Source organism: Microcaecilia unicolor, chromosome 11, assembly GCF_901765095.1.
Source record: "Microcaecilia unicolor chromosome 11, aMicUni1.1, whole genome shotgun sequence".
Classification (NCBI taxonomy): Eukaryota; Metazoa; Chordata; class Amphibia; order Gymnophiona; family Siphonopidae; genus Microcaecilia; species Microcaecilia unicolor.
This window is the reverse complement of record NC_044041.1, coordinates 36,586,069-36,608,077: the sequence shown is the minus strand read 5'-3', so window position 1 is coordinate 36,608,077 and position 22,009 is coordinate 36,586,069. Positions and strand designations below refer to the sequence as shown.

General features: G+C 46.3%; 2 protein-coding genes across 3 annotated transcripts in view; one reads left to right on the top strand and one right to left on the bottom strand.

The window, feature by feature from the left end:
• RHOF (ras homolog family member F, filopodia associated) overlaps positions 1-12,092 on the top strand; it is a 28,501-nt gene extending 16,409 nt beyond the window's left edge. Inside the window, exons 4-5 of the mRNA XM_030217565.1 lie at positions 7,023-7,158; positions 11,108-12,092. Coding sequence (XP_030073425.1) covers positions 7,023-7,158; positions 11,108-11,274 — 303 coding nt within the window. The 3' untranslated portion in view covers positions 11,275-12,092. The remainder of the gene's footprint in view (positions 1-7,022; positions 7,159-11,107) is intronic.
• A 2,412-nt stretch (positions 12,093-14,504) lies between these two features.
• TMEM120B (transmembrane protein 120B) overlaps positions 14,505-22,009 on the bottom strand; it is a 78,280-nt gene continuing 70,775 nt past the window's right edge. Inside the window, exons 12-13 of one of the 2 annotated variants that reach the window (XR_003943848.1) lie at positions 20,214-21,436; positions 14,505-14,515 (exon numbers count right to left, since the gene is read on the bottom strand). Coding sequence is in view for 1 of the 2 variants with exons in the window: in XM_030219460.1 (XP_030075320.1) it covers positions 21,326-21,436 (111 nt within the window). In the remaining variant the exon portion in view is untranslated. Of the gene's footprint in view, positions 14,516-19,739; positions 21,437-22,009 lie in introns of those variants that run through there. The other variant, XM_030219460.1, reaches the window with a different exon arrangement.

The following is a 22,009-nucleotide window of genomic DNA, read 5'->3' as shown; positions in this document are numbered from 1 at the left end:
CTTCAAACAACAAAATGGAAGCACTGGACCCCTTCCGTGTTTCCGTTTAAATCCCCCGCTCGTCCTGGCTGGGGAACCGCTGGAACCAATCCTCTTCGCCCAGGCCGGCAGCGGGGGCCCGGATTGGTCCTCCCGTCCGATGGGCGGAGTTCCTACGCGGATGCGCCAATCCGGCGCAAGTGGGCGGAGCCTCCTCGCTGGTCCCGCTGTAGCGAGGAGGACGACGACGCCGGCGCCGCCATCTTGGCCGGCGATCCCCGTGGCAGCCTTCCCCCGCTGCCCCGCATCCCACGGGCGCCCCAGCCTCTCGCTCCGGCCCGCGGACCGCCAGGTAAGGGCCCGGAACGGGACAGTATCTTCCCCGGATGACCCCGGGGCCCGGGTTTGGACGGATATCGGGCGTGGAAGGCTTTGACCAATTCTGGGGCATGAACATTAGCCACGGGTTCCCAGGAATTGTCTTCGGGGCCAAAAGATTTCCATGATAACAAATAATGCAGTCTTCCCCGCCGCCACTTTGAGTCGAGAATTTCTCCTACCTCGTACTCCGGGTCCGGGGCCACCTGGAAATCTTCTTCTTGGGCCGGGGGCGGGTGCCACCCGGACCCCCGGAACCGCTTCAATAACGAGATATGGAAGGCGTTATGCACTCGTAGGGTGCCAGGTAACCGCAACCGATACGTTACTGGCCCAATTCGTTCTTGGATTGCATATGGTCCCGCATATCGAGGTCCCAATCTTCGGGAAGAACCTCGGAATCTCAGATGTTTCGTGCTTAACCACACCTTCTGTCCTGGTTGGAGCACGGGAGCGGGCCGCCGATGGCGGTCAGCAAAGATCTTGTCCTTGGTCGCGGTCTTCTGTAATTGTTCCCTAGCCATCTTCCAGACCTTTTGTAGGTCGGCCACGACTTGGTCCCCCGCCGGGGTTATGGCGGTAGCCGGGAACGGCCCTGGAAGCCGAGGATGTCGTCCATATACCAGGAAGAACGGGGACTGCCCTGAGGACGAGTGGTCACTTTGGTTATAGGCGAACTCGGCCCAGGGAAGTAGAGAAACCCAGTTATCTTGTCGTTGGTTGACAAAAGCTCGTAAGAATCCTTTCAAGGTTTGATTAATCCTCTCAACCATGCCGTTGGTTTGAGGATGGTAAGCGGATGAAAAATGGTTCTCCACCCCCAAGGCCGTGCATAAAGTTCTCCAGAAGCGGGAGGTAAATTGGGGTCCTCGGTCACTGATGATCCGAGTGGGTAGTCCATGTAGTCGAAAAATGTGGTGAATGAAGGCTTGAGCTAGAGAGGCGGCCGACGGGAGGTTCGCGAATGGAACAAAGTGAGCCATTTTAGAGAACCGATCTATCACAACCCAGATCACGGTATGACCCTGGGAGCGAGGTAAGTCAGTGATAAAGTCCATGGATAGCTCCGACCAGGGACTGGTCGGCACGGGCAGTGGCTGTAGGTCTCCCACGGGGGGTCCTCCTACTGGCTTGGTTCGGGCACATACCGGGCACGAGGTAACAAACTGGAGGATGTCTCGTCTCATCTGTGGCCATCGATAATGTCGTGTGATGAATCGGAGTGTCTTTTGGTACCCGAAGTGCCCGGCCCATCTAGACGAGTGCCCCCATTGCAGAACCTCTTTCTGATCGGCGGCCGCCACGAATTTCTGGATCGGTGCAACCTCCCCTGTGGCCGCACTGAGACAAGCGGGGTCTAACATCGGATGAGTCTCCTTAGTCTCTTCTGGTACCTCGAAGGCCCGGGAGAGCGCATCTGCCGGGGTATTCTGGGAGGCCGCCCGGAACACTAATTGAAAATGAAACCTGGCAAAGAATAATGACCACCGAGCCTGTCGGGGATTCAACCGCTGAGCCTCTTGGAGGTATAGGAGGTTCTTATGATCAGTGATGACCGTGAACCGGTGTTCCGCTCCTTCCAGCAAGTGTCTCCACTCCTGCAGTGCTAGTTTCAAAGCCAAGAGTTCTCTATCTCCTACCGTATAATTCCGCTCGGCTGGGGAGAATTTACGTGAAAAGAAGGAGCACGGTTGGCGCCGGCCTTCGGGGTTGATTTGAGAAATGACCGCCCCGGCCCCTAGGGCGGACGCGTCCACCTCTACAATGAAAGGTTTCTCAGGGTCGGGGGTCAACAGAACGGACGCGGACTCAAAAGCCTCTTTTACCCGATGAAAAGCCGCTTGCGCCTCTGGCGGCCAATCCCTGACCCTCGCGTTCTTGTGGGTGAGCGCCGTCAACGGGGTTGTCAACCGGGAGTACTGGGGAATAAATTGGCGATAGTAATTGGCGAAGCCCAGGAATCGTTGTAAGGCCTTCAGGCCCTTCGGTTGAGGCCACTCTCGAATGGCTTGGAGCTTGTCTGGCTCCATCTGTAACCCCCCTGGAAGCAGGATATGCCCTAAAAAGGGTAAGGATCGCTGATGGAAAGCGCACTTACTCAGCTTAGCAAATAGATGGGCTTGACGTAGGCGGTGCAGCACTGCACGAACATGGCCCGGATGCTCCAGGGGGTCCTTAGAGTAAACTAGGATGTCGTCCAGATATACAATCACCGTGGAATTTAGCAAATCCTCTAGTACACAATTGATAAGGCGTTGAAACACCGCAGGGGCATTGCAGAGACCGAACGGCATCACCCGATATTCAAAATGTCCCTCGTGGGTGTTGAAAGCCGTTTTCCATTCGTCCCCGGACCGGATTCGTACTAGATTGTAGGCCCTCCCCGGGCTCCGTAGTGTCCCGGTTCCCCTGGCGAGAGGACGGCCCTTTGCTCATCCGGGAGGTCCCTCGTGCCCACTTCTGCCGCTCCGCCCGGGCTCTGGCTCGCTCCTGGAATCGGGTGTCCACCCGTATACAGAGTGATATGAGGGCATCCAATTGTCCGGGAATCTCCCGTCCCGCCAATTCATCCTTGATTCGTTCTTGTAATCCCTCCATAAAAATGGCCATCAAGGACTCCGGATTCCAACGCAGCTCCGTGGCTAAGGTACGGAACCGGATGGCATAATCGGCCACCGTACCTTCTCCCTGATGAATCCGGAGCAGTTCCGATGCCACGGAGGAAGGTCTTCCCGGAAGGTCGAACACCATCCGGAACCGGCGCTGAAATTCGTTATAATCATCCAAAATGGGGTCATGTTGTTCGTTCAGGGGGGCCACCCAGTCCTGGGCTTTTCCTTCACAAAGACCCATAATGTAGCCCACCTTACTTTGGTCCGAAGCAAAGGCCTCCGGTTGCATCCGGAAGGCCAGGTTACACTGGTTGAGGAACCCCCGACAACCTCCCGGGGTCCCATCGTATCGTGCTGGTTCAGGGAACCGAGGTCCCACGCGGAACCCTCCCATACGGGGAGCCGCTGCGACCCCTTGGACCGCAGCGGCCTGGTTCTGTACCTGAAGCGTGGAAAGCTGAGAACATACATTCTGGAGCGCCCCAGACAGGGCATTGAGCTGTTCCTGTTGCTGCTGGAGAACCTTGGCCAGGTCCCGTAGATCAGGTTGCGTCGGCGAGCTCATGGCTTCCGTTTTCTGTCGCGGCTCTGATGTCACTCCGGTATTGGTGAGCTCTCGAGTCTTCCCGAGCCCCACTAGGGCCAGGAAATCACCGAGCACCCCGAATCTTCACCCGCGGCGACCGCCGTTCACCGAGGGTTGAGCCCTCAGCTGCGGGCGGCCAGCAGGACTGCTGGAACCGCGGGGGTGACGGCTGGCCTGGCTGGATGTGGGTACAGAGTCCTTGGTGAGCGTGGCTTAGCCGGGCGGCTAGCTGAGCACGGGGAACGGACACAGTCTTTATTGGCAATAGCCAGCAGGATGGCTAGCTGGCACGAGGAACAAACACAGTCATCACTGGAAATAGCTAGCAGGACGGCTAGTTGACATGAGGAACAAACACAGTCTTCACTGGAAATAGCTAGCAGGATGGCTAGCTGGCACGAGGAACAAACACAGTCATCACTGGAAATAGCTAGCAGGACGGCTAGCTGGCACGAGGAACAAACACAGTCTTTACTGGAAATAGCTAGCAGGACGGCTAGCTGGCACGAGGAACAAACACAGGCTTGGAATGTGGCTTCAAACAACAAAACGGAAGCACTGGACCCCTTCCGTGTTCCCGTTTAAATCCCCCGCTCGTCCTGGCTGGGGAACCGCTGGAACCAATCCTCTTCGCCCAGGCCGGCAGCGGGGGCCCGGATTGGTCCTCCCGTCCGATGGGCGGAGTTCCTACGCGGATGCGCCAATCCGGCGCAAGTGGGCGGAGCCTCCTCGCTGGTCCCGCTGTAGCGAGGAGGACGACGACGCCGGCGCCGCCATCTTGGCCGGCGGATCTCCTTCTCCGAGGCCGGCGCTTGCTCTTCTGGATCGCCGGCCTCGGAGCAGCCTGCAGTCGCGGCGATCCCCGTGGCAGCCTTCCCCCGCTGCCCCGCATCCCACGGGCGCCCCAGCCTCTCGCTCCGGCCCGCGGACCGCCAGGTAAGGGCCCGGAACGGGACACCTTACACTCTGCACATTTCTTGGAGAGGATACAGCTTGGAAAGAGAATGTCCTTTTACTAAAGGACTTAAGCCATAATGCGCAGTTAGTGTGCCAACAATGGCTTACCACAAAATGCGTTAAATCATTTTATGGTAATTTGTCTGTCTGTGCATCCTGATCCGGTGTTATTTATATTTTTCTAATTTTTCACGAGGGGGCAGGCCATGGGTGGGAAATGGGTGTGGAAGCATTATCCAGCTAGCGCGTTCTGATTAGTGCATGCTAATTGGGTAACACAGACTTAACACGGGAGCACTTAGTGTTTCTGTGGGGGGGGGGGGGGGTTTGCAGAAAAAGAAAAATACGCAACGTACTGGTGCATAAAATATGGGCTTAGCACATTTTAACGCAAGACTTTCCCACATGCTAAGCCCATTTTTTATTTTTTCATTTGCAACTTTCAAAAACAGAAAACACTGATGAAAAATGTATACATAATATTACAGGTATAAACATAGCCACATTATTACATTCCAGTCCACTGCAAGGAAATCTTTGCTAAAACAATTCAAAGGCTAAGCAGACCCGAAGAAATCATAAATATAAATCCTAATCACCTGCACAAAACATTAGTACAAGATTTAATTTTCTTTTATCTTAGACTTATAACAAGAAAAAAAAAAATTCTCCAAATGCATGGGAGCCAAAAAACACAAGAATTTCCTCCATGTGTCATAAGACATTTACAAGAAAATACAGTGGTGGAAATAAGTATTTGATCCCTTGCTGATTTTGTAAGTTTGCCCACTGACAAAGACATGAGCAGCCCATAATTGAAGGGTAGGTTATTGGTAACAGTGAGAGATAGCACATCACAAATTAAATCCGGAAAATCACATTGTGGAAAGTATATGAATTTATTTGCATTCTGCAGAGGGAAATAAGTATTTAATCCCTCTGGCAAACAAGACCTAATACTTGGTGGCAAAACCCTTGTTGGCAAGCACAGTGGTCAGACGTCTTCTGTAGTTGATGATGAGGTTTGCACACGTCAGGAGGAATTTTGGTCCACTCCTCTTTGCAGATCATCTCTAAATCATTAAGAGTTCTGGGCTGTCGCTTGGCAACTCGCAGCTTCAGCTCCCTCCATAAGTTTTCAATGGGATTAAGGTCTGGTGACTGGCTAGGCCACTCCATGACCCTAATGTGCTTCTTCCTGAGCCACTCCTTTGTTGCCTTGGCTGTATGTTTTGGGTCATTGTCGTGCTGGAAGACCCAGCCACGACCCATTTTTAAGGCCCTGGTGGAGGGAAGGAGGTTGTCACTCAGAATTGTACGGTACATGGCCCCATCCATTCTCCCATTGATGCGGTGAAGTAGTCCTGTGCCCTTAGCAGAGAAATACCCCCAAAACATAACATTTCCACCTCCATGCTTGACAGTGGGGACGGTGTTCTTTGGGTCATAGGCAGCATTTCTCTTCCTCCAAACACGGCGAGTTGAGTTCATGCCAAAGAGCTCAATTTTTGTCTCATCTGACCACAGCACCTTCTCCCAATCACTCTCGGCATCATCCAGGTGTTCACTGGCAAACTTCAGACGGGCCGTCACATGTGCCTTCCGGAGCAGGGGGACCTTGCGGGCACTGCAGGATTGCAATCCGTTATGTCGTAATGTGTTACCAATGGTTTTCGTGGTGACAGTGGTCCCAGCTGCCTTGAGATCATTGACAAGTTCCCCCCTTGTAGTTGTAGGCTGATTTCTAACCTTCCTCATGATCAAGGATACCCCACGAGGTGAGATTTTGCGTGGAGCCCCAGATCTTTGTCGATTGACAGTCATTTTGTACTTCTTCCATTTTCTTACTATGGCACCAACAGTTGTCTCCTTCTCGCCCAGCGTCTTACTGATGGTTTTGTAGCCCATTCCAGCCTTGTGCAGGTGTATGATCTTGTCCTTGACATCCTTAGACAGCTCCTTGCTCTTGGCCATTTTGTAGAGGTTAGAGTCTGACTGATTCACTGAGTCTGTGGACAGGTGTCTTTCATACAGGTGACCATTGCCGACAGCTGTCTGTCATGCAGGTAACGAGTTGATTTGGAGCATCTACCTGGTCTGTAGGGGCCAGATCTCTTACTGGTTGGTGGGGGATCAAATACTTATTTCCCTCTGCAGAATGCAAATAAATTCATATACTTTCCACAATGTGATTTTCCGGATTTAATTTGTGATGTGCTATCTCTCACTGTTACCAATAACCTACCCTTCAATTATGGGCTGCTCATGTCTTTGTCAGTGGGCAAACTTACAAAATCAGCAAGGGATCAAATACTTATTTCCACCACTGTAGGTGGAAAAATGTGGGTCCCAATGCCAAAACCTTAGGTTTAAGCTACAGAAAAGCCTTCCACTTTAAATGTGTAAGTCTGGAGACATCAGGAAGCATTCATGAGCATCACTACCAAAATCAATGTGAGGAGCTTGCATTCAGGTGGATTCCCTCTCACAAGCATCTTGTTTCCCGCTAGTGGTATCCAGAAGTAAGCCATTTTTGTCATGAAATTCCACTGATACTCATCGGCTGCAAAACAGACCTCCGCAAGGATAAAGAGCGTTTGCGAAAACTCAAATCATCTCAGCAGGAACCCATCTCATATCATCAGGTAAAATTAACTCTTAGCACACGACCAGCCTTTTGCATCCTAGGGTTACTTGATAGGCAGTGGCACAGCCAGGAATTCTGAACAGGGGAGGCATCTCCTGCTGCATCTCCCTCCTGTCACATCTTTCCCTCTCCTTCCCCCCCCCCCCCCCCCCATCTTAAAACACCTCTTGTCTTCGCACTCATAGATTGCTTGCAGCCTGCACTAGGGCTTTCTCTCTGAACTGTCCCGCCCTTCAGAAAACAGAAAGTTGTGTCAGAAGGGGCAGGGCAGTTCAGAGAGAAAGCCCTACCTGATGCAGGCCACAGGCACCCTAGGAGACTAGAGGTGATTTTAAGGTGCAGGGAAATCGTTTGAGTTTTGTGGGGCTGGGAAGGGAAGGGAGAGATGTGGCGGGAGGGACTGACGGGTTGCATACGCAACACGTACACCTGGAATGGATATGCCACTGGAGCCAGGGCTTTTCCCTGTTTGTGAATGGAAAATTATTTACTATAGATAAGGACAGATTTACTTAGCACTTTGTGCTATATATAATTTATGGCTTTAAATGGAGAGACATCAATAGAAATCAAACAAAATAAAACATGGAAAAGAAAATAAGATGATACCTTTTTTATTGGACATAACTTAATACATTTCTTGATTAGCTTTCGAAGGTTGCCCTTCTTCCTCAGATGGGAAATAAGCAAATGTGAGACAGAATGTCATAACGGCTATTCTCAGGATCTTGTAAAATAGTATCAGGAAGTACCGGAATATCAAATTTTATTGGACAATCTGTACAATAAAATGAAAGTTTTATGCCTAATGTGCAAGTGATCTGAGACAGATAAGCAGCCAGCCAGTGACTGGTGTGTAAAGCAGAAGAAAGGTTCTATTAAAAGGAAACTTTGAGAGCTTAATAAACTCTTTCCATGTGATTTTAAGGGAAGCACAGCGATACGATTTTACACAGTAATTTGCACGAAATGTCGGGTATAAGAAAGAAGCGTTGGGTGATGTGTTTTCAGACTTGTCTGTTTTAACTTGGATAACATGATTGAAAGTACAACCAAGTTTGAATATTGTACTTGCTGCTTCCTCAAAAGACCAGCAATTAATTTTTAAGGCCCTAATTTTAGAAGCTCTGTTTGTGTTTTGGCTGTCTGAAAGTTGGCATTTAGACATCCTTATTGCATGGGCATCTAAATTTAAATTTTCTAAATTAGGATACAGCCAATTAACACTGCAGTACAATTGATGTTGGTATTTAGACCTGGTACCCGGTGTGTTCGGGTTACAGAAAGATGGTCTGACTGAGCAGCTTCCACTGGAGGGATTAAAGGAAATCACCACAGTGGTTGCTTTGGGGGAGGGGTCGATGAGGCGAAAGGGGATAGAGCAAGGGATAGGCAGGGGGAAATGTGGCGGGAGGTGTAGTCTAGGTCATTATCATTGTCTCCTGGATATGTGATGGATAGATAGGTTCATAGGAATTAATAACAGATCATCTGCAAGTCCAAAAGCTATTGGAATGGTGTAGATTCAGGTACAGTAGCTATTTTTCTGTCCCTGGAGGCTCACAATTAAAAAAAATATATATCACAAGAAGCTGAAGTGGGATTTGATCCAGCGTCCCCATGTTCTCAACCCACTTCTAAAACCATTAGGCCAAGCCTGCCTCCACTCCACATACATTTCTGTGTGGCCATTGTGCGTTATTGATGTTCTTCTAGTACAGGGTTTCCAACCCAGAACATACCTAGCCAGTTAGGTTTTTCAGATATCCATAATGAATATGCATGAGATACGTTTGCATAGAATGGAGGTAGTGTATGCAAATGTATCTCATGCGTATTCATTGTGGGTATCCTGAAAACCTGACTGGTAGGTGTGTCCTGAAGACTGGGTTGAGAACCCCTGGATCTACTGCCACAGGGACATCCCTGTCCCTCGTTTTGCCCTGTTCATAGTTTGGACATTTCAGTTTGGAAAATGGATGCTCATGCTGGGGATAACCAACACATGGATGTCCATTTCTCATGTATATCGGAAGATCCTGTTCCGAGTTGGATGTCTTCTAAAATGTCATTCCACATTAAAGAAAAAAAAAATTGTATAAAACTGGATTAAAAATATGAAGTACACAAGGTGACTATGGTGGGGCCGATGACACCATATGATATTCCATGTATATCATTTAATGCTGTGTTGGGCTCACTTGGAATAAGATGTAATGAGCCGAGTTATATATGTTCTGTGTTATATTCTTTTTGCTCAATAAAGACTTCTAAAAATTAAAAAAAGAAAAAAATCAGTCTTGTGGCATCAGATATTTTATCCACGTATATAATTATTACATCTTTCCGGGAAATCTTCCACTAGCACATATGATCTGCTTTCTTTTTGATCCAAGGCCCAAGAAACTGGAATAAACTCCCCAAAATCGCTGAGGGAACATACAAAAGCTTCAGGACCAAAAACCGACTTAAAAGTGTTCCTTTTCCAGGATGCCTCTGATACCTTTAAAGATTTTCACTTCTTGGTTGTGGGACTGGAACGCAGTGCACCCTTCCGTTGCACTTTCCCCTGCTGTCCTATTAATATTGTAGTTCTACTCTTCTCCCTTCTGGGTCTGGTTTTTGTTCATCCCTTTCTTGATTTTTCTGTTTTTAGTATGTAAGCCACCTCAATGTAATTTATTTATTGCATTTGTATCCCACATTTTCCCACCTCTTTGCAGGCTCAATGTGGCTTATAATACATCATGAATAATGGAATTATATGAGAAAATAGACATTTAGTATTATAGAAGGATCTTGGTTAATATTATAATGATAAACATGATAGTAGTATAGCAAGCAGATATTATAAGACAGTTCTGGATGTATGCGGAGGAGTTCACATTTGTTGATCTTTGTGGTATACCTTGTTAAAGAGATGGGTCTTCAGTAGTTTGCGGAAGTTAGTTAATTCATAAATCGTTTTTAAGTTGCGCGGCAGCGCATTCCAGAATTGTGTGCTCAGGTATGAAAAGGTTGACGCATGCGTTAGTTTGTATGTTAAACCTTTACAGTTGGGGAAGTGCGGATTAAGGAATGTGCGGGATGATTTTTTAGCATTCCTGGGTGGTAAGTCTATCAGGTCTGACACGTGGGCGGGGTAGTAAACCCAAAACAGACTTGAAGGATTATTATTATTCATCATATTATAGTCTTGTAATGGCATACTGCCGAGGGCAATGTACAAAATAAAAATGCAACAGCACCTATTAGAACCAGCTACACTATGTTGGAAACCGCTATACCAGCAGTTCCCAAACCTGTCCGTCAGGTTTTTCAGGACATCCACCATGAATATGCATGCAATATTTTGGCTCCGTCGCCACAGATTATCATCTCATGCATGTTCATTGAAGCCTCCAAGACAGGCTTTGGAACTGTAGCATTGCCACAACTGACCCCTTCTGCCAAACACTTCAGACAGATAACCAGAGACCAGGCAGAGCTTTCTGCTTATTTACTGGGCCTGGTAATTCTTTCTTCCACTTTTTATTTCCCGGTCAACTGGAACCAGCTCTGGGATCTGGGGCTAGGAGCCTTCATTCTAAAGCACCAAGGGATTGTTCCCTAGTTGAGTAGAACCATCGTTGTCCTAATTTGGTCAATGCAGCAGTCCTGAGGGCCGAGTGGGTTAAGAGGACTAATTTCTTGAACTCCAAATCCTGGCCCACTAGGTGTTGTCTACTGATGACGACTGTCTCTCCCCTCCCCAGCAAACATGAGGGTGAGGGGAAGTGGTATCGGGGCACATTTGATAATTGGATATAGGTATTTATTCAATGTAATATAAGACTGTCAAGATTGCCATCTTTGATTATATGACTATCTTTATGGTTGTGTTACTCCACACAGTGAACTGAAGTCAAGCACAAAGACCTAAAGTGCCTTTCCCTCTCTCCCATAGGTGTGAAGCTACCGCGCAACAGCTAAAGGCTGCCGCCTACCTGGAATGTTCTGCTAAGTTTCGGGAAAATATAGAGGATGTTTTTAAAGAGGCCACAATCATTGCACTAAATACCATGAAAAAATCTAAGCATCCAAGAAAGAAGCGCAAACCATGCTCACTATTGTGACGAAGCCGAACTTCTAGTAGCGACTAGTCCAGTCTGTTTTTGGCTTTGAAAGAGACCACTGGCAGTGTTTAATTGTTTTTTTTTTTGTTGGTGTATGTAGAGCTATTTGAATTCTAATCCTATCTGGAGGCATTGTGCTCATCTGGTCATATTGCTTTATCTTCTGCCTATGCAATACAATAGTGGTCACTCGGGAGACGGTCCTGGGGTCCTCAGATACTGAGCAGTAGCACCACTAGCTGCACATTCAGAGACGCAAGCTTACGCCAACGGCTGGAGCCAGAGCTTAAATTTACTCTTCACTGGTGGGGCCAGAGTGGAAACATTGTACTCCATTACCAGGAGCTCAAAGAAAATATCAAGTTTTCTTTGTTTTAAAGCAGGTGTTAGTAGGTTATAATTAAGTTTTGTATATGTAGGCAGTGATTCTATGCATACATCATTCACTACCACAGAGGATGGAATGAATCAAAGCAAGGCAGTGGCCTGTTTTGATGCCTGTGAGCAGTGATGGAGCACTGGGCCTGGCTTCAGTTCCTAATTAGGGCTGGGGGCTGCAGAGAGGGCATTCATGGCATGCTGCTTTGTGTAACCGGTTGGGATAAAAGGTAAGGTAGATGAGAGCACGCTTTGACTTGGTTCTGAAGAGAAACCAAGGTTCAAGCTGCTCAGACAGAGGACTCTCACTGCAGTGGATGAGCTCCAGGGCCAGATTTTATACATATTGTGGCCCCTAAGCTGTAACATTTAAGAGGCCCCCCTCAATGAAGTAGGAAGTAAATCTTAGGTCTAATATATAATAAATTAAAAAATATATATAAAATGACCGATAATAGTCAATAATAAACACAATTATGATTTTTTTTTTTGTTACATTTGTACCCCGTGCTTTTCCCACTCATGGCAGGCTCACTGCGACTTACATGGGGCAATGGAGAATTAAGTGACTTGCCCAGAGTCACAAGGAGCTGCCTGTGCCTGAAGTGGGAATCAAACTCAGTTCCCCAGGACCAAAGTCCACCACCCTAACCACTAGGCCACTCCTCCACTGTTGCTACTATTTGAGATTCTACATGGATCACCAATGTGGCCGCGCAGGCTTCTGCTTCTGTGAGTCTGACGTCCTGCACGTACGTGCAGGACGTCAGACTCACAGAAACAGAAGCCTGCGCAGCCTTCTACATGGAATGTTGCTAGTGGAATAGCAACATTCCATGTAGAAGGCTGCGCAGGCTTCTGTTTCTGTGAGTTGAATAGCAACATTCCATGTAGAATCTCCAATAGTAGCAACATTCCATGTAGAATCTCCAATTAGTATCTATTTTATTTTTGTTACATTTGTACCCTGCGCTTTCCCACTCATGGCAGGCTCACTGCGGCTTACATGGGGCAATGGAGGATTAAGTGACTTGCCCAGAGTCACAAGGAGCTGCCTGTGCTGGGAATCGAACTCAGTTAATATTATAATATGATTTCATATTATAATTTTCATTATTTACAAATGCATTTAATTTTTTTCCTTTTTTTGGGAGGGGAGGGGAAGGTGACATGTGAGACTCCTTGTTAATGTGAGACTCTAAGCTGTAACTTTCCTAGCCTTATATGTAAATCTAGCAGGCCTTGCTAGCAGAGCGTAAAGGTAGGAACCTCAGGTGGTTGGAAGTGACGGCTCCTCTGGGTACCTTAGTGAAATTAGGGCAGGCTTGAAAGAAAAACAAAATAGAAGGTAGGGTAAAAAATACAGTGTTGGATATGATGCCGAGCGCAGTTTACAAATAGCAAACCCATTGCATAGAAAGCCAGGCTGATGGTGGGAGAAATTTGTTTATAATTGCAAAAGCTTTTGCAATTTTCAATAAGATAGGGTGTTTTCTTAGAGGACAAACATGCTATTCAGTGAACATAAACAGCAAAACTATATTTAAAGCAGATCTGGTCCTAACACTAGGAGAACTCTCCCCACTCTGCCCCCCTCCGCAGGCCAGCATCGGACACAGATGCTAAGCTACAAATGTAGGGGAAGAGATGGATAGGGTGAGAGATGCTGGACACAGTCATACATTTATTATAAATACAAAAACCTTTTCAAAATTAATTTTCAAAAGTTAATAGAGGACAGGTTGGTGGGTGGGGGAGTTGTTCACTATGGGAGGGGGGGGCTGGGTGAAGGCTTGGCTAGGGCATCAGATACTTTTGGACTGGCCCTGATTCAAAACAATTATATTTTACAGTAGTTGGTAGAGCAGATTTATTTAATGTAAATGGCATAGGACAAATAAGCTTCTTGAATGTCTGATTCACTGCTGTTTTTCTCTAGGTTCAGGTTAAAAACAAAGAGGTGATGAATGAAGCCCTTAGTACTAAAGCAGCTTTTATATTGCAGTCAGGCCTTAACAAAGGGCTAAGATAATGAATAACCCTTTTGTAGAATGGCCTCTTCACACAGGTGCTTGTTGTAGTAAAAACAATAATTAACTGTGTAAGTAAACTAATGGAAATGAGATGCAAAGTAGCATCTGTAATGTATTTATGCAAAGCCAGCTCAGGAATCAAACAACTTGTTACAGAAAAACTAATGCCCAGGCATGGGTCTGGCTAAGGCAGGGGTTCTCAACTCAGGCATCAGAGGACACACCCAGCTGTGATGTATTTTTTTTTAAAGATATCCACAATGAATATGCATGAGATTAATTTGCATGCAAAGCATCGATTGTATGTAATTCACTCTTGTACATATTCATTGTGGGTGTCCTGAAAACCTGGCTCGCTGGGTATGTTCCAAGGATTTTGATTGAGAACCCCTGCTCTAAAGCCAGTCCTTAAGGGCCACCAAGGGGGCAGGTTTTCAGGATACACCTAATGAATATTCAAATCTCCTTCATGCATATTCATTAAGGTCCTCAAGAACTGGGTTGAAGAGCAAGGGTCTAAGGTAGTGGTTCTCAACCCAATCCTTGGGACATACTCAGCCAATCCGGTTTTCAGGATACTCACAATAACTATGCATGAGATAAATTTGCATATACTATCTCCATTCTATGCCGATTTATCTCATTCATATTCCTTGTGCGTAGCCTGAAGACCTGACTGGCTGGGTGTTTCCCAAGGACTGGGTTGAGAACCCCTGGTCTAAGACAATAGTGCCCACAGCTGCAGGCACCGTCATGGCATAATTGCCTACCAGTGGTTTGACCTGTTGAGCTGAAGCCTTTAATGAAACAGCAAGATGTCTGAGAATGACCTCAGCCAGGACACTACTGAGATAACACTGAACTGGGGGGAGGGGGGAGAGAAGAATACCTTGAATGTTTAAAAAGTTCCTTAAAGTGTCACATCTGTGGGACTGAACTATTTGTAATACCAACAGAATTTTGCCACATAGTAGTAGGCCATTTTTGATTGGTTATTAAACACATAAAAGTAAAGGGAATTCTAACATAGCATTGCTGTGATTCCATCATAAGCTATTACTTTAGTTCCAAGCTTCCCAAACTTGTCCTAGGGACCAAATAGCCAATCAGGTTTTTAGGACAGCCAGAGAGACTATAAATGACATTGCATACATTTGAAACCCAGTATATACAAATTGTCTTCATACATATTCATAGTGGATAGCTTGACAATGTGATTGGCTGTGGTATTCCCAGAACAGTTTTGGAAAGAATGTCAAAATTAATCATGGCTAGGTAAACTGCTCTTTATTATGTGTGGGAAGAATAGTATTAAGTTACTGGGGGGAGGGGGGGAGGATCTTGTATAACAGGGGTACGCAACCCTGGTCCTCAAGGGCCGCAACCCAGTCAGGTTTTCAGGAGTTCCCCCAATGAAGATGTATTTGCATGGACTGCCTCCATTGTATGCAAGCAGATCTCATGCATATTCATTGAGGAAATCCTGAAAACCTGGGTTGCAGCTCTCGAGGAATGAGGTTGCCCAGCCCTGCTGTATAAAGTATTAAGGAATTCAATTTGCAACTCAACCTCCAAGCCAACTGGTGCGGTGAGTCATCATGTCACTATGCAACTTATTAGCCTAGAAGCACCTGTCATTTTTCTGAACTTACTGGTTTACAAATATGGGTCACACATAAGAATATTTTGCTGCAATTAACCTCAAGCCTTTTCAAAAGATAACTGGAAGATAAAACCAGCAATGGAATGAAGTATTTCAGCAACCAGGACAAGCTACAGGAAACATACCCTCCAACCATTACTTATCCATCTTACCTCACAAAGCAACAGCCTCTAAAAACAGAGCAGCCAGGGCAAAGCCCCAATCACCCACCCTCCTTCCAGCACTGAATAAAACTCTTGGAAAACAAACAAAAAACAAAACCCAACTTTGATGCAAATTGCAGACCCTGACCAATCCAGGGCTTGCACCCGTCAACAGGCATTATTTATCGATGCTGGTATAATGGAACCCAATGAGGACAAACATGTAGATATAGCATTGGGGAGGGTGGGGGCCTTGCTTTTCCAAGACAGTGTACGGAATGTTCCTTATAGATCTTTGCTCTCGGGCTTTGTTTTGAAAGGCTAGGTGAAAAAGGCCAGTGATGATAGATTTTAACCCCTAAAATCAAAATATCTAATCCAGTGAAAATCCAGAGTACAAACTGGGAACATCTCTTTTATAAGTATACATGAAAGTACCAGTGAGTTTCATATCAATAGCTAAAAGTACCAGTGAGTTTCATATCAATAGCTAACGTTATCATAATCTAATTAATATTTTGATACGCCAACTGGATCAGGAAACAGCTTAGGGTATCTTCAACAATAAGGCATGGCAGGAAATATCCTCTTCCTCTCCATGTAGTAGTCCTGATCATTCATTCCTCCCCACCCCCAAGAAACAAAGCATTTGGAAGTAGCACACTTCCAACAAAAGCAACACATGCATCCCTTAAATACCATCATAATCTTTCTGTACGGAAGTTTTCATTCATCACCTAGATCTGCACTCCCTAGTGACGTATATCCACTCGCACTGCAGGATTCCTGGCTTTCCTTTAGCCTTTAATTAGCCATGAGGACACAGCTGTGAGCGCCCTAGTTGGCTCCTGTCATAAACCAAGTTGCTCCTCCACCCATAAGCAGTACTAGTGACATTACAAATGACATCACCAGTAAATAATGTTCTACTGTTGGCACACATTGGAATATAGCATCCATTTCTAGAGGCTTAGACTTACCTCCAAGAAACGCCACAAGATCATCCCGCAAATTTCTCGACCTGCACTTCTCCAGTTGTAAAGGACTAAAATGCAAGCACTCCTCCACTGTTGCTACTATTTGAGATTCTACATGGATCACCAATGTGGCCGCGCAGGCTTCTACATGGAATGTTGCTAGTGGAATAGCAACATTCCATGTAGAATCTCCAATAGTAGCAACATTCCATGTAGAATCTCCAATAGTATCTATTTTATTTTTGTTACATTTGTACCCCGCGCTTTCCCATTCATGGCAGGCTCAATGCAGCTTACATGGGGCAACGGAGGGTTAAGTGACTTGCCCAGAGTCACAAGGAGCTGCCTGTGCCTGAAGTGGGAATCGAACTCAGTTCCTCAGGACCAAAGTCCACCACCCTAACCACTAGGCCACTCCTCCACTGTTGCTGCTATTTGAGATTCTACATGGATCACCAATGTGGCCGCGCAGGCTTCTGCGAGTCTGACGTCTTGCACGTACGTGCAGGACGTCAGACTCACAGAAACAGAAGCCTTCGCAGCCTTCTACATGGAATGTTGCTAGTGGAATAGCAACATTCCATGTAGAATGTCCAATAGTAGCAACATTCCATGTAGAATCTCCAATAGTATCTATTTTATTTTTGTTACATTTGTACCCCGCGCTTTCCCACTCATGGCAGGCTCAATGCGGCTTACATGGGGCAATGGAGGGTTAAGTGACTTGCCCAAAGTCACAAGGAGCTGCCTGTGCCTGAAGTGGGAATCAAACTCAGTTCCCCAGGACCAAAGTCCACCACCCTAACCACTAGGCCACTCCTCTACTCCTTCCTTTCCTTCCTCTTTCTACCCTTATTTAACCTCTGCACAATATTAAATGTATCGGTCACCCTGTAATGACAATGTTAACAAAACTATGTAAGCCACATTGAGCCTGTAAATAGGTGGGATAATGTGGGATACAAATGCAATAAATAAATAAATAATTCAAGGTCACATCTTCTAAGAAATGCTAGCCAAATTGTGCCCTGCACACCACACTTACTGCTTGCATTTATTTAATCATTCATTCATTCATTCAGGCTTTAGGGAAGGAGTCTTGGATCCAAGTATGCACACGCTAAAAGAAAGGGAAAAAGTACAAATAACGCTGAAAACTTATTTTTCTCTTTGTGCATGCAAGACTCGGAAAGGATAAAGTCTAGCATAACAAAGAAACACGTCTTCACGGAAGCTCGCCAGCTAATAAGCTGATGGTTTTTGAGCAGTCAGTTATTTCAACAGCATTAACCATTTTTGGTTCTCCTGGTTATGTTTGTTTTATGTTGTCTATTCCGTTTTTACTTGGTCTTAGTACGTATGTATGTTTTATTGTACTGTGCTTTGGTCATAGGTGATATATAAATGCTGAAAGGAGAATGTGAAGGCCAAGCCTGCTATCACCTCAGGAAGGAGCAGGGCTAGGTCAGCTTTGTGGTCCTTGGCTGTCACCACTGTCTTTCATGTTTCTATTACATATTTGCAGCTATGAGTGAGACTGCCGTGAAGATACACTATGTAGAATAATACACTTTTCCAGTACAGGTAGGCATGGCTACAGGCACCAAATGAACTTCAAAGTGAACTAGACATTTTTATTTTGAATAGGTATGAGCCAGCTGCATATCTGAAGTCCCTAGGGAGAGGAATGGGGTGAAAACATGGCCGGTGGTTTGTTTTTCTCTGACTCATAGAGAGAGCGCTGTTAGGCAATTAGACGGGAAGGGTCTCACTAAACCCATCTCTCCTTCTCCCTCTCCACCCCCGCCCTCCCATTTTACCACAAATAATGTTCAAGTGAAGGAGGCAGCCTAGAGTGTAAAGGCAAAGCAGGAAGAAGTTGATTATGTATAAGTTAGTTAGAGAATGCTTTACTAATTGTTCATCTATTGCCTGACTGATGCTATATTTTATGTTCGTCATTTACCCCCCTGTTTACAAAGCCGCGCAGCAACGCCGACACAGCCCAGTCAAAGTGAATGGGCTGTGTTGGCAGTAGCGCAATACCAGCCGCTAGTGCGGCTTTGTTAAACGGGGGGGGGGGGGGGGGGGGAGTTAGTGTTGTGTCTTTTTTTAGCTTTTTATTTTATTTTTTTAATTTTTGTTACATTTGTACCCCGCGCTTTCCCACTCATGGCAGGCTCGATGTGGCAGGCAATGGAGGGTTAAGTGACTTGCCCATAGTCACAAGGAGCTGCCTGTGCCGGAAATCAAACTCAGTTCCCCAGGACCAAAGTCCACCACCCTAACCACTAGGCCACTCCTCCACTGTTGCCGCGCAGGCTTCTGCTTCTGTGAGTCTGACGTCCTGCACGTACGTGCAGGACATCAGACTCACAGAAACAGAAGCCTGCGCAGCCTTCTACATGGAATGTTGCTAGTGGAATAGCAACATTCCATGTAGAATCTCCAATAGTAGCAACATTCCATGTAGAATCTCCAATAGTATCTATTTTATTTTTGTTACATTTGTACCCTGCGCTTTCCCATTCATGGCAGGCTCAATGCGGCTTACATGGGGCAATGGAGGGTTAAGTGACTTGCCCAAAGTCACAAGGAGTTGCCTGTGCCGGGAATCGAACTCAGTTCCTCAGTTCCCCAGGACCAAAGTCCACCACCCTAACCACTAGGCCACTCCTCCACTGTTGCTACTATTTGAGATTCTACATGGATCACCAATGTGGCCACGCAGGCTTCTGCTTCTGTGAGTCTGACGTCCTGCACATACGTGCAGGCCGTCAGACTCACAGAAACAGAAGCCTGCGCAGCCTTCTACATGGAATGTTGCTAGTGGAATAGCAACATTCCATGTAGAATCTCCAATAGTAGCAACATTCCATGTAGAATCTCCAATAGTATCTATTTTATTTTTGTTACATTTGTACCCCGCGCTCAATGCGGCTTACATGGGGCAATGGAGGGTTAAGTGACTTGCCCAGAGTCACAAGGAGCTGCCTGTGCCTGAAGTGGGAATCCAACTCACTTCCTCAGTTCCCCAGGACCAAAGTCCACCACCCTAACCACTAGGCCACTCCTCCTTAGTACGTTTTGTACTATTGTTTTTTTATGCCACTGTCAGTCGCTATGTACACTTCCCTAATATGGTTATTAAAAATTAGAATAAAGACCAAGATAAACTACAACTTCAGGAAGCAAATGAACATTAAAAATAAAGAATTAAACAGATGTAATTATAAATAAAGCACAAAGCAGTCAGCTGAGGTGTGATTTTTTTTTTTTTGGCATTTACAGGGAGATACAAGTTCATTATCTACATCAGAAATACAATGCCCACAAAATTTATTCGTAGATAAAATTGATTGCATAGGCCCTGGGTAAACAAAAACAATAAAATGGATTGATGTGCTCCAAACCAAAGTGATGGTTGGTGCAGAAACAGCAGCATCACGGGCGCAGAGAGGCAGTGCAGATCTCCACTCCTCGACTCTAGCGAGCTTGTGCATGGTTGTATAGTTCAAACGCACACCTAATGCTGTTTTCGGTTTGCATCTAGGCTAGAAACGGACTCTCAGGATAGAAGCCACAATCAGACGATCACTACATGTAGCACTCCTGGGGTAATTCTGTGCAGAAAAACCCTGAAGATTCTGCAGAATTCTATACACTCATATTTTTTTGTTCAGAATTTCCCCATTATAAGGGCCGACTTCCTCCCCTTCCCCGGGCATGAAATACTCCCCATCACCACAGCTGTTTCTCTCCTCAGGTTCCACCTTCTCTAGCTCTTAGCCCCTCCCTTCCCCTGGTAAATTCAGCCCCCAGCTTTTTCTGCCTCTCCTCTAGGATAGATACCTCCCATTTTCTCCCCCTCCTCCAATCCTCCTCCAATCCCTCTCTACCTTCTAGCAGCTCTTTACCTTCTATAGTTCTTTCTCCCCACCCCAAAACTTCACTGCCCTCCCTTCTCTCTCCCTAGCCCCCAGCATTCACCATCTTCCCTGCTCTCTTTCTGTAACTTCCAGCAAGATCCCAGATCTGTCCATCCCCAAGGTCTGTTTCCCCCCATCTCACCATTCTCTGCCCCAATTCCCATGGCGCACACACAGTCCATCCACCTTTCACCAGCCCCCCATGACACACAGCACTCCCCTGGCTACTTTTCTCCAGCCCCCTCCCCCCCCCCAATGGCACACACCCACCTCCTTCACCTTTCTCCAGTCCTCCCATACATCTTACTTCAGCCATCGTCCCTGTTAGAATGGGAAGGGGACCACATCCTCCTCTGCCATCCTAGACCCAGTTATTCCTTTTAACCACGAGAGCATCCATACAAGCCACGTGGCTTCAAGAAACAGTCAGTACCAAGGTGGCAGAGGATGTGTGACCCATGCACTTTTGCACCTCCTTTTCTTGATCGCAGCATGGAGGGAGGGAGACGAGCAGCAATGCCAAGTTGCACTGAGTGGCCGAGCTGTTGCCACTGCCTGAGCGGAAAACTCTGCACAAATTCTATACTGCACATTGTGCAGAGTTCCCCCAGAAGTAAAACGAGACACACCACAACCTTTGAGCCACTGCAATCCAGTGTTCCGGTTCTCTATTACCCAGATGCAGATGCATGAACCCGTGAAAACAAAGGTAGAAGTTGGAGATCTTAAATAGACACAAGTAGGTAACAGCCACCTGAATGTCTGCACTTCACAATACTGTAAAGGAGTTGGGATCACAAGTGTTCCAAGGCAGGTTTCTGAAATGGTCCTGCCACAGTATGTCCGCAGAGTCCAGCAGCAGAGATATTGGAAAAAAAAAAAAAAAGCTTCCTTAAAATGTCAATGTCCAAGGCATCTCTCTCCAACTTCAATGCTTCTTCATTCCTTTATTCTTCTGAAATTTGGCATGTACCACTTTTAAAGTTGAGAGAAAATTCCCAAGGAAAAGTAGCAGAAATGTCAGCGCCAACACAAACACCTGCAAAAGGAAAAAAAAAAAGAGACATAAAGGAAAGGATGCTGAAAGTCCATGGAGCATCAAAGCTCCTGAATAGATAGCCTGCCTCTTTAAAACTGGGGCTGTAGCGAGCAGTGGGCAAGCAAGGCCACTGCCTGGGGCATCAAGCTAGGAGTCAGCATCATGCTGCTTTTGTTTTTTTTTCAGTCAGCCTTTGAATCTGCAAGCATACAAGCCAGAAATGAAAGGTGGAAAGATGTTGAACTCAACCCTTGCCCTAGGCACCCAGCAGGGACTGCCCCCTCTCTTTAAATATAATGCAAAGTCAATACAAAAGCAATTATCCAAAGGTTATTGTTTTATCTGGGCCTAAGCGGAAGGAAATGATGCACAGATGTGAACATTTACTTCATGTGCCTGTCACCTGGTGAGATCATGGAATGTTTCACTGTTATTCTGTTTGTATAAGGTGACCCTCATCCCAATGAAAGTCAATACCTCATCCACTGTAGCAGGGTCAATACCGCACTGAATGTTTACAACCTAGAAATCAGTAAAACCGAACATGAATTCTGGAGATATGCTATGCCATAG